General features: G+C 26.4%; 2 protein-coding genes across 3 annotated transcripts; one reads left to right on the forward strand and one right to left on the reverse strand.

Annotated features, from left to right (window-relative positions):
• The first annotated feature begins 147 nt into the window (after positions 1-147).
• LOC122630438 (succinate dehydrogenase [ubiquinone] cytochrome b small subunit, mitochondrial) lies at positions 148-1,496 on the forward strand. The gene is made up of 4 exons (XM_043814928.1): positions 148-449; positions 721-860; positions 939-1,129; positions 1,196-1,496. The coding sequence occupies exons 1-4, from the start codon at positions 395-397 to the stop codon at positions 1,401-1,403; spliced, it is 594 nt and encodes a 197-aa protein (XP_043670863.1). The 5' UTR covers positions 148-394; the 3' UTR covers positions 1,404-1,496.
• Positions 1,497-1,565: 69 nt separating this feature from the next.
• Positions 1,566-13,937, reverse strand: LOC122630437 (xanthine dehydrogenase/oxidase-like). 2 transcript variants are annotated; one of them, XM_043814926.1, is made up of 25 exons: positions 13,700-13,937; positions 9,475-9,524; positions 8,113-8,293; positions 7,862-7,993; positions 7,435-7,591; positions 7,132-7,336; positions 6,604-6,824; positions 6,399-6,501; positions 6,073-6,200; positions 5,873-5,995; positions 5,634-5,801; positions 5,173-5,454; positions 5,000-5,104; positions 4,578-4,791; positions 4,321-4,504; positions 3,810-4,106; positions 3,604-3,686; positions 3,343-3,536; positions 3,094-3,252; positions 2,879-3,007; positions 2,656-2,786; positions 2,315-2,564; positions 2,133-2,229; positions 1,961-2,068; positions 1,566-1,851 (listed from the first exon to the last, which is right to left on the reverse strand). In XM_043814926.1, the coding sequence occupies exons 1-25, from the start codon at positions 13,723-13,725 to the stop codon at positions 1,784-1,786; spliced, it is 3,795 nt and encodes a 1,264-aa protein (XP_043670861.1). In that variant the 5' UTR covers positions 13,726-13,937; the 3' UTR covers positions 1,566-1,783. The 2 variants fall into 2 exon arrangements, with proteins under 2 accessions (XP_043670861.1, XP_043670862.1); XM_043814927.1 differs by lacking the exon at positions 13,700-13,937 and adding an exon at positions 9,599-9,618.
• Positions 13,938-19,908: the final 5,971 nt, after the last annotated feature.

Genomic DNA, 19,908 nt, shown 5'->3' on the forward strand with positions numbered 1-19,908 from the left:
CCTGTCTATAAAAATTGTATATAATTTTATTGATGACATTTACATGTAAATTTGGTTATGATTATTTTAATCGGTTTTCAAAATCGGAATTAGATCTTTTCGATTATATAAACGAACTCTGTATATACGATTTTGTTTAGTGATGTTCGTATCATGTATTCACATATACATCTCTAGAAAAGGAAGTACACATATATCGTTACTACCTTGTGTCTCTAGTCACTTTTCTAAGTTGCTTTGAATCTACGCTTGTAAATTAAGATCTCTTCGGATTAGACATTTCTAAACTTAACCAAGAAGATAGTGACGGAAAATTAACAGAGAATCTGTGTCATATATCATACATCGAATTTAACATTAAAAAAAATTAACAATCCTTATCATTTCTGGCAAGATGATTTTACAAAGAATAGCAAATTTATATGTTTTACGTAACATTAAACAATTCGGTAAGTTTTCATTTTGATTTTTTCTTGGCGTATTGAAATATAATTTAAATATATTTCATTTATGTAATCGTTATCATTTGTTTAACCTAACTAATTTTCTGTATTTTTTTCTATAACGGATCGTTAAAATTCGATTATGACAAATTTATAAATTTGGTGAAGTATTTTTAATGAATGGATTAATGTTAGCTATTGCTATATTGTAATTGATAAGATGTAATATTGTTAGTAATTTTTTCTTAATACAAGCAAACTTGATTTTTTATTTCAGAATCTATTATAAAGCCTAGTTGTATGTTATCACAATATGGACAATTATCACAAACAAGCAGACTTTCTTCGTCACTTGCAAATTTGAATCTTACGAATTCTAAACTAGTTAATCATGAAAATCATCGATTATTGACAAAGGTTGTACATCTTTGAGCTATATTCTTTTAAAACAATGTGAAAACTATAACTTAAAAATTGTTTCTTGTTTGTGAACAGTTACCTATGTCTTTAACCTTAAATGGAAATCAATCTCGCTTTAATAGTACAGGAGGCAATCATGTACGTTTATGGGTTATGGAAAAAATAGTTTCTGCTGCACTTCCAATTTTATTACCAGCTTCTTTGTTATTGGAAAATCAAATTGTCGATGGAATACTAGCTATTCTTGTTGTAATGCATATGCATTGGTAGGTAGTTCGGTCAAATGCAAATCTGTATTCTGGGAAAATTAATCATTATATTCATGTAAATAGGGGTTTGGAAGCTATAGTTGTTGATTATGCAAGACCTATCATTATTGGAACGTTTCTTCCAAAAGTATTCCATCTATTATTGAATCTTTGTTCGATTGTAACACTTGCTGGACTTCTTATACTAATTTATAATGGACCTGGCATTGCAAGATCTATCAAAGATGCATGGAGTATCGGCAAAGAAGAAGACAAAGAAGAGAGTCCCTAAGTAAAATAATTTATTGCAAAAAGTTAGGTATGCCGTAGTTACCCTCTTTCTAAATTGTACAGAAATAAAGTATTTATTGCCTTACACTCATAAGAAATCTTTATTTATTAAATAATTAATATACGTATATATATATAAAATTTTAATCAAAACCAGCAAAAAGCCAAAGTAATATATTTATTCACTATTGTTTTGTACAAAATGCTATTGAATATATACACCCTGTTCAAAACTTTATTGTTCCATTTTAATATTACAGCTTGTATATAAATGTAAAAATTATTATCTATATATATTCTTTGTTACTTATATATACTCTCTATATTTAAAAATATTACTATTTTATTTTGTATCTTCTATTGCTACTACTATTTTTAAATTTACAGCGTCATTAATTCTTTATTAGTTAGACTTGAGAGAAGAATTTTTTCCGTAGTAACAGGACCATCTACAAAATTTTAAATATGATTATTATACATATATATATATATATATATATATATATATATTTCTAAAATAATTGATTGAAACCAATTCTTAATATAAATGATTTCTACCTAGTTGGTACCAGTCAGATTTTCCAGATTCTAATCTTGCAGCATTTAAAGCTTGCCGAATAGCAAGAGGAATTACGAAAGCCATACATAATGGAGGTTCGCCAGTTGCTGTAATATAATTTATTTACAATAAATTATAAACTTATAAATTATTATTATCACATGTATTTACCTTTAGACCTTAATACACCTGATCGATTCGGTGTATTCCTTCTAAATGAAACTCTGAAGTCGACTGGAATATCTTTAGCTCCAGGAGGTTTGTAATTCTACATGAAAATAAAAACATAAACATCATTGATATGTAAAATTAGATTTTTTCTCAGGTATACTTTAAATTCAGTATAAGCATACCCAAGTTCTATAATTCGTTAATGCGCCAGTTTTAGGATCGTAAATCAAATCTTCAGAAGTCCAATATCCCATTCCCATAATAAAACCACCTTCAACTTGACCCAAGTCAATTTCAGGATTAAGACTGACACCAGTATCTTCTATCAGATCAACTCTTTGTATAAGATGTTGTCCTGTAAGCATATCAACTTCAACCTCTGCGATGGTTACACCATAAATGTTATAAGGCGTTACGTCTTTTGATGTAAACCTGAGAAAAACATAAATATAAAATTATCGTCTTTTCTTGAAGATACGAATAAGTTATCCAAAGAAATAAAAAAATAATCTTTGTTGTTTACATGTAACGAGCACACAAATCAACGTCCTTCATATACGCTGCCATAACTAATTCCTGCCAAGTTGGCTTGTTTAATTCTTTTCTGATAGGTTCTAATCTTGATAAAAGATCTTTGCAGGCCATCATGGTCGCCTAAGGTCAACAAAATTTAATAATCTTCAAAATTAACAATCGTACTACTTATACAAAAAAAGAAAAAGAAAAAAAAAAAAAGTAAAACTTACGTAAGCACAAGATTCGCTAGTGATACTACCACCTGTGACGGAATTGTTAGGCGCAGTAAAATTATCACTTGGTCTGACTTTAACAAGTTCTAGATCTATACCTAGAATATATGCTGCTACTTGAGAGATCTAACGATTAAAAAGAGAAAATAATATTGGTCGGTTTAATTCGTTATATCATAGAATTATTTTTGTTTTAATTTTGACATTGTTACCTTGGTGTGAATGCCCTGTCCACATTCGGTTCCACCATGAGAAATAGAAACAGTTCCATCACGTGCATAAATGGTAACCATAGCATTAAATTGTCCCCAATACATGAGAGGATATTTCATTGGTACCAAAGCCATTCCCTTCTTTTTCCAACGATTTTCCTAGACAATATGTAAAATATAAAAAATCAACACTGACGGATGGATCTATACATTACGTATTAATTGGATCTCAAAAGATTCGTTTCTCACATTATTAAACATCTCAACTGCTCTCTTTCTCGAATCATAATCAGCAGATTTCTTCAAATCTTCTATCAAGGGTTCCAACACACCCTTATCCTCTGGGTTCATATTTATCAATTTAACTTCAAGAGGATCTTTGTTTACTTTTGCAGCTATATGTTCCATTATGTTCTCTATCATGCTGATACCTTCCGTAGATCCTGTTTCAAAGAGAATGTTTGTTACAAATCATAATATTATAAAAAATTGTTTAAGGATTCAACATACCTGGTGCTCTACAATAAGTGTTGGACGGGAGATCCGTTTTAACTTCGAAACCATCACAGGACCATCGGTTAGGATCGTAACAGCTGTGTATTCGATCAATTATTAGAAAATTATTAATTCGATCATTTTATTAAAATAATTTTTTTATTATCGATATAATTATATTATATATATATATATATATATATATATATATATATATATACCTTCCCATATGATGCAATACAACTGGCGCATGCAACTCATTAAAACTACAGCCGGCATTACCCCAATGTATTGAATTCAAATACTGTATACGTCCATTATTGTTTACACCAACTTCGTATTCCTGTTTAGTGGAATATCTCTTGCCGACACTTATCATATTACTTTCAATCGACAAAATGAATCTTGCTGGTCGATTAAGTTTATGAGATGCAAGAGCACACGCACAGGCTATTTGAGCTGATCGTGAAATTTTTGCTCCGTACGCACCACCCAAACGTCTCACGTTGACGTTGATGCTGAGAAAAAAAAATATTATAAAGATTCATCTATTTAATTAAAAATTATACGTACAAGTTATAATTACTTGATTATACAATAATTTTTATATATTGTTTTTGTAGATTTATGAATGATAGTGATCAATGAAAGACAATTTTTCATTGAGTGATGCTAATTTATAGTAAGCAATAAAAATTAGGATTATCAAGTGAAAATACCTAATTCTCATACCTATTATTTTTAATTCCAAGGCATTCAGCAATTGAAACTTGAATAAGATCCATCCATTGACTTGCTGGGTAAACATCCATCCCATCCTCGGTTGGAATACAAACGCAAGATTGAGTTTCCATGGTATAATGATATTGAAAACCGCAAGAGAACGAGCCCTTGATAACTTGTTTCGTGTTTTTACCTATAAATAATATTATTAAAATTTAGACTATTCCTATGATACTTGCTAAAAATAGATTAATTATTTTAATTACCTTTATCTTTTGCTGGATTATGTGCAGTTTGGAATAACCTGGTTTTATCATTAGTAGCTAAAGCGTCGTCGATGGTTAATACTGGTTTTGTTTTCAATGCATCGGTATATGTTACTTTTACTTTCTTCACAGCTTCGTTTGCAAGAGTATTAGTTGTTGCAACTATTATGCCAACTGGTTGTCCAGCGTATAATATTGTACTATCCGCAAATAGCTAAGGACAATAAATTTTTTGTTAAATTATTGTAGCTGGTGATAATGAAAGTTACTTAAATTATATATATACATATATATATGTATTATTATTTAACATTTAATATTATAAATACTATAAAGAAAAGACAGAAAAATATTTGTTGTAGATTGTAGTGTAAAGAAACGACTTAATCATATAAAAGGATCGATAAAAAGTTTTACCCTACCATTTCATCTTCATTGAGCATCATCAGATTGCTAGAACCTGAAATGAATATATTCTTTCCAGGAATATCTTTTGCTGTAAAGAAAGCCACCACTCCTTTCATTTCCTGAAAATATCAACAATTCAGTAATTTCAATCACTATCTTCAACGTTTATTTTTCGATAATAACATACCAAAGCTTTCGAGGCATCAATATTTTCGATTTTACCATTAGCCACTTCAGTGACAACGAAAGCACAGAAAACTTCATCCTTCAAAGGCATTATATCATTTACGTATTGTCCTTCTCCTGAGGTTTGATAAATGGCTTCTCTTTTTGTAATAGGTTTGTTCAATGGCCATATGTTTTTATCGGTATCGAAATCATGTTTAGCTGATGATAATTCGCGTTCTAAAATTGTTCCACCACTTCGAAGTTTTGGATCGATGTTCTGTGGTCTTATACTTAATATAAACTAGAATAAAAGTTTATTTATAAGTAATTTATATTAAAATATTAACAAAAAAAAAAAAAAAAGAATTAAAGAATCTTTAATATAGTCAATTTTCGAAGGATCTTAATTAACTAATCTTATCAGTAATCGTTGATTAATGATAATAAATCCCTTTACTGTTTTTATATAATTAACTATACCTTGTAAAATAATCCTTCGGCCAAAGTTTTTCTAAATTCTGGCGAATAATCAGGTAAAACGTGATTTGGATTTAATTCTTTGTCCAATGTATCAATAGCAGATTTGACAACGTTCTTATCGAATATCGATTTGTTAACAAGAAAATCTTGAGTTTTATTTGCATGCATCTGCAAGGACAAATGTCGTATTAAAACTTTGTTAAAAATATTCACGTTTGATTTCATCAATTATTACTCACAAAATCTTCTCTAATTCCACCGATTATAATGTTAGGCTTCTCCATAACTTTTCCTGTTCCATCCAATTTGAACAAGAAACCAGCGTTAATGTGAGCATGCGCGTTTTGAGCTCTTGGCATGATCTAGATAATATATAATAATTAAATTTTTGCATCATTTTTAAATTTATAAAAATGATCTAATTTTTATATGTAATTACCTTGTAAGATCTAAATTCGTAAGAGCTGTCGAGATGCGGAAGGACAACACTGTATATAATCTTGTGTTTCATATCACTTTCAAGAAATTCTAGCAAAGTCATCTCGATCTTATTTCCAGGACTTTCGACTATTATTTACAAGATAATGTGTTATTAATTATTTAACGATTGATTACGATTCATAAGTAATCGATTTTAATTAATATAAATTATAAATAAAAAAATTTATTGGAATAAAATTATACTTATTTATTTCCTAAATGATAAAATTAAAAATTGTGATTAGAAAAAATATTCTATTTATTGTTAGATAATTATTAACTCACGTATGTGTATGCGTGCACCAGCAGTTTGAAACATGAGGAACAAGTCCGATGGAAATTCATGATGTTTGTGTTTGATCATGAGATTACCAGCGATGGTACCGATCTAAAAGAATATTTTTTTTTCTTTCTTTTTCTTATTCGATCGTTTGATTTATTTTACATTTATTTTCTGACATAAATGTGTCGCTTTTTAACGATTACTTACGTTACGGACTGGCACACTTGCGATTAGATCGATATGATGAGCCAAATGACGTAAGTATTCAAAGCCCTTATCCTTCGAATATTTTTCAAATGTATTCATCGCCACTGTAAGGGACACATTGCTACCAAGTGTCAAATGATTTTCTGATTTTTCTATTCGACGCAAATCGGGAATATCGTTTATGTCAATGTAAATATCTGGTTTTTCAATTCGATAAACACCTGCAATATTGAATTGATTATTTAAATCGGCTGATAGATTTCGATAATAATTAAAATTAGAAGAAGAAGAATTGTTCATAATTTGTTTTTTTTCTTTCTTTTTTTTTATGAATAATATTTTTTCTTCGTATCCTACATTTTTTTTTTTTGTTCACGAACAATATTTGTCATTCGTTTCCGTTCACTTTTCTATTTTTATGAACAAATATTTTTCATGCTCTTTTGTTCATTCTTTTTTTTTCACGAAAAATATTTTTCCATTCGTTGTCTTATCTTCCCAAATTTTAAAATGATTCACAAAACGAACCATGAGCAGTGTTTCCACCATTCAGTATATAAGTAGAATTCGGATATTTTTGAAACGTCGAGAAGAGATGGTCCACCGAAAGTACTTTGTGAAAATCTGCGTTCTCTAATTTCATTGAGACAGGTGTTGAGAATTCTAGACCACAAGATTGTCCATTTAAGCAAGGCAATCCATTTTTTGGACATTTTTTTATTTTATAAGCTTCCTGTAAAGCACAATAAAAATATATATACATAAGGGTCATCGTCATTTAGAATTTACTTTTAAATAAATTATTTATAAATGAATAAAAATTGTTTTTACTTCGATATCTTGAATGGCTTTCACTAACTTAGGTGGTGCATCAGAAGCAAAAGATTTGAATGCATCTAAAATTGGTCTGTAACCTGTGCATCGGCAAATGTTACTACCAAATGAATTCTCAATTTCTTTCATTGTTTGTTTCTTATCCTTCAAAAGACTGAAAATTTATAATTAATTTGATTAATAAAAAAAAAATATATATATATATATATTATATATCAATAAAGATTGATCAATTAAAAATTGATGATTCCTAATGTCTAAAAAAATTCACGCATCAAATAATTTTTGTTTAACTATAAAATAATCCAATATAAATAAATCAATGATAAAATTTCACTATTCTTTCTGCAACCATTATTATTATTATTATTATTATTATTATTATTATTATTATTATTATTATTTATAAAATTGTCGTGCTGACCTATAAAGATTCATGACCATGCCAGATGAACAATATCCGCATTGTGATCCATTCATGTCTGCTAAGGCTGCTTGCATGGGATGATATCCCTTCATTCTATTGCCTATACCTTCAATAGTTTCAATTGCCCATCTATGAATAAAGAACAAAAAATAAAATAAAATAAAATATTTTTAATATTATTCTAATCTAATAAATTCTATCTATATTCAGTCGTAACATTATTAATAATTAAAAGTAAAAATACATACCCGTTACAGATAAAAATAGGTACAAGACAGGAATTGACTGCCATGGTTTGTCCTTTTACTGTTGCAGCAACAATACAAGCACCACAACCACCCTCAAGACACATAGATTTTGTACCTCGTAATTTCGCATGATCACGAATAAAAACGTTTAGAGATGTATCTGCCGGAACATCTTCGGATACTAAAATCATAATAATAATAATAATAATAATAATAATAATAATAATAACTCGTTGGATTTTATATTATTTTTGTATTATTTTGTATTATTTTCATATTGTTTTTATATTAGCGTATCTATTATTATTTAATTAAATAATAATTTAAATAGGGTTTATATCTTTTTTTTTCTTGTTTATAATACCTTCCTCTCTAATTTATAATTATTTTCAACAGTATTTGTAATATAAAAAATTCATCTGATTAAATGATAAGTAAGATTTTCTTTTCTTTAATTTTTTTTTTTTTCTTTAGTTTACAGTTACTTTCAATAGTATTTATAATCTCTTTATTTAATAGATTAAAAGAGGGAAGATAGAGAAGAGAGGAGGTTCACAAATGGGACTACTCAAGGCTAATGAATGAGGGTCAAGAGGTGCCAAATTATCTAGAAAAAGGGTTGACGAGGGGAGAGAGAGAATAAGAGAGGAAAAGGATCACAAGGTTTAAACTAGGCAGTGAGATGACGGAGGAGAGATAATGGGAGGGACTTGGCGAAAGATTATGCAAAATTTGTGGAAAGGAAAATTATGGAAGCGTATGTGAGAAAGATTTAGAACGGTGGCAAAGAGAAGAAGGAAAATGAGTTGATAGATTTAAAATAATTAAGTTAAATTTAATTTGGTACATGCATATATATGTACGTGATAATAAGGGAGAATAACTCTTCAAAGGAATCATCAATAAGAACGTAAAGATACATACATAATAGTCTAAGTAGGGATGATTTTTTTAAATATCTTTTTTTCAGTTTATAATTATTCTCAAAAAACGTTTATAATATTTATTTGAAAGTCATCAAGTGAAGTTTATTTTTAATAGAATAAAAAGAGAGTTTTCTTCTTTGTCAAAACAATTTTGTATAAAATTTTTTATTTATCTTTCGTAAAAAATTTAACAGCGGCAAAGTGAGAAATGTGATTGTCATGAAGTATTGATTGCATTGCCATTCAAATTGTAAAAAATTTTAGAATTATTATTCGAATAATTATATTTATTTCTTTGTTAAAGTTAAAATTATATTAGTTATTCGGTATTCTATATTTTTTTTTTTTTTTTTAATTATTTTCTTTCAATCGGTAAAATCGAATTTTTTTCAATGATCCGAATCGCACTTATAATCTTGTATAAAATAATTTGTACCTGTGTATGGTGTACCATTAATCGTCAAGTCGACAGTAGATTTGGTATCCCTTGAAATATAGAAAAATATCCATTATCCATTCAATGTCCTTAATTAAAAAAATATAACAGTAAGAAGTCTTACATATTTGAAACTGAATGCAAATAAAATGAGCATATGTGTCTTAAAGAAGCTCACTCATTAGAACTCACTCGTTGTCGTTTATTATTAAATAAAGCGACACTGCAAAAGTTTCCGAATATTTTAAAAATTTTGTTTTTTTTTTTCTTTTTCTTGTCGTAAATAAAACTATCGAAGATAAGTAATATTTATATAAATAGATTTTTATCATGTACAAAAACATGATAAAAATATTTTGCAAACTTTATTTGCATTATTGACCTTGCAAAAAAAAAAATATAAATGGCAAAATATAAATTTTGCATATTTATCTTTTTCCTATGACATTTTCTCTGCAAATTTTAACAAAAAAGAAGATATGGCTTAGCAATATTTCGATGTATTATTTTCCATATATGCATATGGAAACGTCTATCTTCAGATAAACGTGAAGTAGAATTTATTTTTTTTATTTGTTAATAAGAAAAAAAATGGAAAAAGAAGAAAAGTAGCAAATAAGAAAAAAAGAATCTTTTTTCTATTTTGTACTTTTTACAAAAGCCATTGTTTCTTTCAAAGATAAGATAACTTTATTTATTTGTTGATATGTGTATAAATATATACACACACTTATGACATATATATATGTGTGTATACATATATATTACATATGGTTGCACAATTTTACAGCACTTATGTTACGTACATTTTTCTTAGTAATGTTCAATTATTGCACTGTCATCTCTCGAGCGAGTAACACGTACATACGTTCATCTATACATTTAGACATATCAAAGTGAGAAAAAGGAGAGGGAGAGAGAGAGAGAGAGAGAGAGAGAGAGAGAGAGAGAGAGAGAGAAATGAACATAATTTTTCCATCAGCTTTTTCTCTTTTTTTCTTTTTCATTTTACATAAGCATCGATTTTATACGTCTTTATATTTCCCTTAATCTATTAAAGCGAATAGTATTAAACGTTATTTTAAGGATTTTATATATTTGATTTAGAACGTATCATTTTTCTAATCATTTCTCTAATCAACTTCTCTAATCATTGTTCTCTAGTTAGATTTTATTTTATTTTATTCGATTTTATATATATATATATATATATAAATATATTATTTTTTAATTAAATATAATGATACTTATATATAATATAATTATGCTATACTGATAAGTACGATTTACTGAAATATTTAAAGATTGCAATTAAATTTGTAATCACATAAAATGAGATAAAAATGAAAAAAAAATTCAGATTTCAAAGTTATATAACGTTATAGAGGATTAATATAACGAAACGAGCTTGTTGAACGAACGAACGATATGTGTATATGTATATGTATGTCCTATAATCGTGACAACAACCTTCCATGCTTTATTTAGCATATCCATATTGAAACGCTTATGTACAATCAATTAGGAATATAGGTCATTAGTTATTAGTCGTATGTGCCAGTAAACTCTAATCGGAATTTAAAATGGACACTCGAAATAAGATCATTAGTTGTAACTAGTGATGTTATAATATGTCTATGTATGTACATGTATATGTAATTACATAGATAATCTTTTCTGCTACATCGCATAAAACGTAGATCGTTAAATTATTACGTAAATCATAGATCACCGTGCAACAATGAAATTATCTTATAACGACGTTCATTTAAGAAATAAAGACTCATCCATGCGTCGATTGAATCATTAATGCAATATTCTTCTTTTCTTTATTTTTTCTCTTTTTTTAACATTTGACCTCGTCCTTCAATTATTATATATTAACAATTGATTTATTTATATAATTAATATTGTTTAAATTGTGTCAAAAGTATTTTCTTTTCTTCACGATTATATATCTGACAAAGAGTTTGAAATTAAATTTTATTATTATGTATTACCAGTTGTTATAACGAACGAATACGTAACGACATAAGTCGGAGTATCAATGAAAATTACATCAGAGATTCCTTAATTATGACGTAGGCACATTTAACGAGTCTAATTTGGATTTGTTGAATGATGAGTTATCTTTTTTAAAATTAATTGAGTATAAGATCTTCATTGATTATTCGGATGCTTAATCATTTATGGACAACATACATAGACATCATATTCATGACACATATAATCAAGGCTTATTAACCTTTTTCTTCAATAGATAGCAAGGAAAATTACTGAAGAAACTATGAAGTTGAAGTTAAAAAAAGAAAAAATTTTTTCTACGTATGTCTCATATATGTTAACATATATATTACATTCACGTAACTTCGAAGTTACTTCGTGTATCAATTAAAAATCTTTTGCTTATTTATAATTGAAAGTTAATGAGAAGAGAATTTAAATTTCGCATTATATAATAATTTTATTTCGTTTTATTTTATTTTAATTTTTGATTTTCTTTCTTTTTTTATTTTTTTTTAATTAAATTAACGGATAATAGAGAGAACATCTTGTAGACATCTTGTATACAATATATATACACGTGTGAATGTATATGTATATATATATATATATATGTATGTACGTATGTATAGTTATATATTCGTTTGGTGAATACTACAGTATGATAAGCGTGAGAAAAATACACTCATGCAATTAAATTAATTCCATCTTATCCGGCGTAGTCTTACTCAATGTATAGAGAACAATAGCTATGCATTCATGCATGTGCATATATGTATCTACCATATATATCAACTTTTAAAACCAGCTGTTTTCTATTAAAAAGAAACTTATTTCTAGAAATATTTTATTTATCACTTTTATGTAGTATAGTGCTATCTATATATGTACAATATGATCATTATTAAAACGTGAGTAGTAATATACGCGATAAATTGAAATTATTGTTTTAATCATTTTATCATTTCAAGAAATACGTCATATGTTACGATATTTCTTTTTTATTTTTTATTTATAATAATATTACGAAAATCAATATTTTTTTTTTTTATTATCGGTCTCGATGATTTATTATCGACGTTATTCAATATTTCTTTTTAAGAAAATGTTATAATTTATTATATATTTTTATTACATGATGCATATACTTGTTTTAAAGCTAGCTTCGTTATCATTATTATCAATATAAGTTTTATGGCGTCTCATAAAACATACGAAGATAACTCTATTGATTCATCATGCTATGTGCAATTTTATCAAGAAATAAATTCACCTAATTTTCTTCAAGAGAGATGATAACTTCCTCAAAATAATTTTAAATGACAATAGGGCACTTTTCATTTGAAAAGTCGTTTAATATTCTTTACAATGCTATTATTTCTCTTACTTTTCTTTTAATTCTGTGTGAATAGTTTTTGTGAGGAAATGTGTTTCGAACTTTTAAGTTAAGAAAACTACTTTCATTTTACTAAATATTCAAAATGAATATGGACAACCTTCAGACTACCTTTGTTCAAAGTTACGTCAAATATTCTGTAATATATTAGCATAATTTGATGAATGAATGGGCTCGGTAACAAAATAATATTGTTATAACATAGTATCATCAAAATTGCGTGAATCATCAAAAATTTTTTGTAAATAATTTGTCAACTAATCAATTTTCAACATTACAGTTCAATATTTTTTTATAATTATAAATATTTATGAAAAAATTTTATAAACATTTAGAAAGAGGTTTGAAAATGTATGCATGCATAAATGAATGAACATATGTATGTATAATAAAGTAATCACTTTTAAACAGATAAAACACTGTTTAAAACTGCGTATAAACAACAGCAGAAACTTGAAATGGAGAATGAGTAATATTTAGTAGGCCAGTTACTTTCACATTTGCACTCATTACGAAATCGAATAAGGAGTTTTACTTGCGCTCACATTTTTCTGATAGAAAGCCAAATTATTGTACAAAAGATATATATTTATACATACATATATATATATATATATATACAGATTTTTTTTTTTTATATCCATATACATGTATATATATGTTTATATAAACTATGAAAATTATCTCAAATAAATAAATAATAGAAAGTAAAATTCTATCTTTTTTTGAACAAAATAATAAAAAGTTTAAATTATCAAATATTAATTTCTATAAACTTTTTTGAACAAAAAAAAAAAAATAAATATATATATATTATATACATACCCAAATGTATCAGCTGTCGGTGCCATAGTTATCAAGAATTTAATAAAGATGAAGCGAATACTAAATTTTTTCACTTTTCGACCATGAAAGTTTTTTTTAAAGCCAAAACTTATTTATGTACAAATATCAATGTATTTGCGTATATCTATGATTATATGAAACTTCTTGAAAAGTTAATTTTTCGTTTCGCTCTTTGATTCACTCGACTAAACTGACGGAAGGATTGTAACTATCTCTGATAACCGGAAAGTATTACTCTTATAATACTCCTGTTCTGTCCCCACTACTCTTTATAAGATCATTACTGACTTTGAATGGTATATATATATATATATATATGGTATACTATATATACGTATATATATATATATATATATATATATACGTATAAGTACATATCGGGTGTTTTCAAGTAATCGGAAAATATTGCAACGGTGGATTCCAAATGCAAAAATAGAAAAAATAATTGTTTCGAAGTTATAGTCCGTTCGAACAATTATTTTCGAATGAAAAAAAAAAAAAAGAAAAAAAAAATTTTTTTGTAGTAAAAAAATGACAAAACGATTTTTCAAGTTATATCCTATTCATCCTTCATCCATTTTAAATTCGTAGTAATCATCAGTTATAGCATAGATCTGGCAACCATATTAAGTATTATATCATACTTATTTTCCAATTGAGATTGATAGTCATCTTAAGTATGACAAGGAGAACTTTAAGATTGTATTTGCAAAATGTAATAATACGATGGTCATCTGAAAAAATAAGCTTGTTATAAAATTCATTAGATAATTTTATCGTATGTAGAATAAATATGTACGTATATACATACATCTATATGTCTATATATATATACATATATACACACATGTATATGTATATATATATATATATATATATATATATATATATATATATATATATACTAGAGCAATTTGAAAAATTCGTAACTGTATTTTTTTATTTTTCACTTTAAGAATATTATTTGTACGTTTAAAAAAGAAGATAACAAACAAAACGAAATAAAAGAAGGAAAAGAAAAATGCTGCAAATTTTTAAAATTGCCCTCCTATATATTTGTATATACATACATATATATTCTTCAGATATATTTCTTTAGACTTTTATTTCGGAAACTTTTAATCTCTTTATTACAGACTCTCGTTAATGCGCGTCCCTTTTTGGCGATCATTTTTAAAGCTCGTTTTTTGGACATACATATCTGGGTAAATAACAGAGAGAACACAATAAATTTTTACCATTCTTCGTTTCTTGTTTTCTTTTCTTCTTTTTTCTTTTCTTCTCTTCATTGTGAAAGAGAATAAAATTCTAGAGTTAGTGTATTGTTTGTGTGATGTAATAAAATCTCTCGAAAGAACATCTTTTTTCATGTTTAAATATTTCCTTCGTATAATCAAATCGAACGATCCTTTCGTGTCATTGATATTTAGAAGAAAAAAAAAAAGAAAAAAGAAAAAAAAAAGAGGAAAGAAAAGAAATCACTGTACTCCCGAACGACAAGTTCTTTGATCTTCGAGCATTTTGTAAACAGTAAAATTAAAAATCAAAATAAAAAAAGTGCATATATTTTCCTAACGATTAATGAGTTCTCCGTAACATTTTTATTGATTTATTCCTTCATTTATCGTTTATTTACGCTTATTTTTTTCTTTTTTTTTCTTATAATGAACTTCATATCGAAAAAAAAAATGTAAAAATTAACGGACTTCCTGCTCGAAGATCGGTAAAAGATTCATCGACATTATTATTATTTTTTTTTTTTTTTAATGACACACACTCTCTCTCTCTTTCTCTCTCTTTCTGAATACAAAGATATAAGATGTAACATGACAAAAGTAAATTATAATGATTGAAAGAGCTGTTAAACGATTTCGATCATTGAGCAACATTTCGATGGAAGGCACGGTGGCATAGAGATGGTATCAAGCAATAATAGTTAATTCCCCCGTTATCGCGATATCACGACATTTTTCACAATTCTCGTTCAATTTATTATTATTATTACTATTATCATTATCATTATCATTAGTATTATTACTATTACTATTATTATTATTATTATTATTATTATTATTATTATTATTATTAATATCATTTTATTGTTTTCTCGTCCATTTTTTCTTCTTTTTATTTTTTTTTCATTTTTTTTCATTTTCTTTTTTTTTTTAAACAGTCATGATCGATAAATACGTATCAGCGACGATATGTTATCGTCTATTTAAATTGACACACATCAGTAAGTAAACTTACGGAAAGAATTATACGTAATACAGAAAAAAGTAAAAGATTAGTGCGCGCGTGTATGCGTTAGTATAAAAACAAGGTAATTTGCTTCATTTATCATGACTGACATTTACTATGTGTGTCGTAGATCATATATATAACGTATAAACACAATACGTTGATAATCAAAGGCGTAGATGTTTTCGGTCTTATACTGATTAAAACTTTTCATTCAATGCCTTCGATGATAATGGATTTTACTATATCTTCTTTTCTTTCTTTTTCATTCATTTTCATTCATTCATTCACTTACGATCTAGAACTTTGTCGTTTCGTTGATCGTTTGATAACAAATATTTGCAATATTTTTATGCATCATTATTAACACAATAATAATAGTAATAATAATAATAATAATAATAATAATAATAATAATAATAATAATAATAATAATAATAATAATAATAATAAATATAAAGAATAATAGTAATTACAATTATCACGATACAAAAATAACGTTGCTCGTAACGTGCGAAAAATTCAGATCGTAAATGGAATAAATTAAAAAATTAAAAATATAATCGTCCAAGGAACTTAATAGCATTTAGTTGTTTTTTCCTTATTAATTTTTTATTTTTCTTTTCTTTCCATTCTTTTTTTTTTCTTTCATTTACTTACGATCTAAATCATTCGACAGAACATTCCTGTTTTCTCGATCGTTTAATAACAAATATTCGCAACGTTTTTATACAAAATTATTAATAATACCAATAAGACGATAATAATAATTAATATAAATAATAATAATAATAATAATAATAATAATAATAATAATAATAATAATAATAATAATAATAGTAATAATAATGATAATTATTACGATATAATAAAGAAATTGAACAAGTAATAATAATATTATAAATCGCGTTGCTTATAATACGAAAAAAATGTAGATAGTAAACGTAATAAATTAAGTTCAAATATGTAGTCGTTAAGTAAAAGTTAAAAACGTCTCGCAAATTCAGAGACACTTTGAACTCAAGAAAGAAATGAAGTTTCTTAAATGAGAAAAAAATATTCTAGAAAATATCATCGCTCGTTAATACGCTCTGTTAATTCTTCTCGCAGATTTTATAGCATCTAAAAGCAGCGGTCTCTAATGCGCCCTGACCTATATATATCATCGCGCGTTAACTTATATATTCTGTTTTACAATTTTATAAAATTATATAGTCGGAAGAGAGAAAGGAAAAGAAATTCTTCTTAATTATCGAGATTGACAATTAAAAAAAAAAAAAAAATAAAATAAAATAAAATAAAATAAAATAAAATAATAATAATAAAAAAGAAAAGAAAAATCAAAAGTCGGGAAAACGAAATTGAAAAACAAAACTTGAAGAACATTCTATTCTTTTTTTTTCTTTTGTTGAGCTTTTATACATCGACACGTTTTTCTAATCGTTTACTAATGGTCCAGTGTGAATTTTCTTTCTTGTTTTTGTCTTCTAATTTTTCTTTCTCCACTTTTCATCTTATTGCATATTTTATTGTAATAAAACGTAATACGTGAACGTCATTGTATTCTTCTTCTTTCTTTTCTCTTTTTTCTTTTTTCATCTCGTAATTTCGTAATAAGAAAGAAAATATTTAAAAGGAAAGTTAGATGGATGCGTTCGTGTGCGTGCATGTATTTGTGTCAGAGGTTGAAAAGATTCTCGTTTGGGTCGAACATCTCCTTTCTTTACATATTCTATTACGTGTATCTGGCGTGACCTATTACTATAAATAAATAAATTAAAACGCACGGTATCTCGGACTCCTCATACTTTTATCGGATTTCTAAAATCCATTAGGAATATTTTGGAATAATATATTTTGTCTCGCGCGTATGTGTGTGTGTGTGTGTGTGTGACTTTTGTTTGTATTACACAGATTATCTCTTACATCTATATTGAATATCAATAAGATATATATATTTATCTTGTATTTAAATGTTTTCTCTAACGTGCATGATCCATACCGAGAGAATAATGAATAGGTACAAATAGTTGTGCTTTTTATATATCTAATAAAAATACAAATGTGCCACTTTGCTCTCTAATGTATATTTTTAGAATGTAATATTTTGTATGTATATATATGTTGTATGTATGTATGTATGTATGTATGTATGTATGTATGTATATTTGGATATACATATGTCTAACGAGACGATAAGTAATTTATAAGTATATACTATTTATATATATATATATATATATATATATATATATATTATAAGTTATTTTTTTAGAATACGACACTAATCGTAAGGCTAACGTTTTCGTTGAGTATGCCATTCGAATGTGCATCTCAAATATTATATTACTTACATAACTCGAGTTTTTTCTTTTTTTTTGGTGGTTTGTTTGTTTTTTTTTTTCTTCGATCTAATGACTACTTCATATTATCTCTATAAGAAACAGCTCCGTCTAAATCAGACGATTATGCTGTATGATAACACGAATATGATTCGAAATGTCGAAATATTGAAAAAACGTACATATGCTACGCGAATTTCTCTCTATCGAACATAATTTATATCATTTATAAAACTACGTACGTAGGTAATTATATAATTATATATTTATGTATTTATGTATGTATGCATGTATCAATGTTCTGTGTTACAGAATGTCTACAATGAAACGTTGGAATATTATTATCAAAAAAAAAAAGATCTGGACGTTTCATGGTAAACACCTTGTATGTTTTATATTTTTAATACATTAAAAAATTAATTAGAGAGAATAATTATGGCACTTTCGGATGCTAATTTATTCGCATTCGTGTTCCATCGTCCATCGTTAAAAACGTTCCTTTATTATTATTATTATTATTATTATTATTATTATTATTATTATTATTATTATTACTATTATTATTATTATTATTATTATTACTATTATTATAAATTACTAAACGAAAGATATCAACGCATTTCTCTCTCTGTGTACGTGTATTTGTGTGTGTACGTGTGTATGTATGTACGTAATATAATCTCTACTTTGCATTTTGCATTTAATGTTATGCCTAACATGTCGAACGAATAGAATTTCGATGTGAATTAATTTCCTTATCTTTTCTTTTTTTTGTCTTTTTTTCTTTGTTTTTTTTTCTCTCTTTTTTTTTCTTTTTTTTTTTTTTTTCTTTTGAACGAACTCAAACCCGAATTTTCTGCGATGATCGTTGAAGTACATAATACATAGTTGTTTTCTTATACATATATGTCGAGAAAGGCAGTTTATTCATTTCGGTGTCATTTCTTCGTATGAGAGAGACAGAAAGAGAGAAAGATAGATAGAAAGAGAGAGAAAAAGAGAGAGAAAGAAAAATATAAAAAAATAGGAAATAAATATAGAGATATATTGATAGATAGAGAAAAAAAAATATAGAAAGATAAAAGAGTGAGAGAAAAATATTTTTATAAATAACTCTCTCATATACGAATCCTAAACAAACTTGACTACTAATGTTCTACATGTTATAATCCATAAATTACGTTCGTCAATTTATTGGCATAACACTTATATATACATATTTACATATACATATACATATACATATACATATATATATATATATGTATTTGTAATATACTAATATTTTATTGTTATTATTATTATATTTAATTGTGTATATATACATAATATATAAGACGTATAATATGTATATATATACATATTACATAACTCTCTCATTCGCTCATTTCATCATACAATTCTACATTCTACATTCTTAATATTATAATTCATCATCATCATCATCATCATCATCATCTTTCTAATAGCTCGCTAAGTTAATAATAAAGATGTTTCGGTTTGCCCAAAACAACGGTATTCGTAGTTAATACTTGAAATATATTTAGAACGTCGTTTGCAGGTACCAAAAAGTGCAAGTCTCTTAGTTAGTTCATCTTGTATCAC

This window comes from Vespula pensylvanica, chromosome 7 (assembly GCF_014466175.1).
Source record: "Vespula pensylvanica isolate Volc-1 chromosome 7, ASM1446617v1, whole genome shotgun sequence".
NCBI classification, from domain to species: domain Eukaryota; kingdom Metazoa; phylum Arthropoda; class Insecta; order Hymenoptera; family Vespidae; genus Vespula; species Vespula pensylvanica.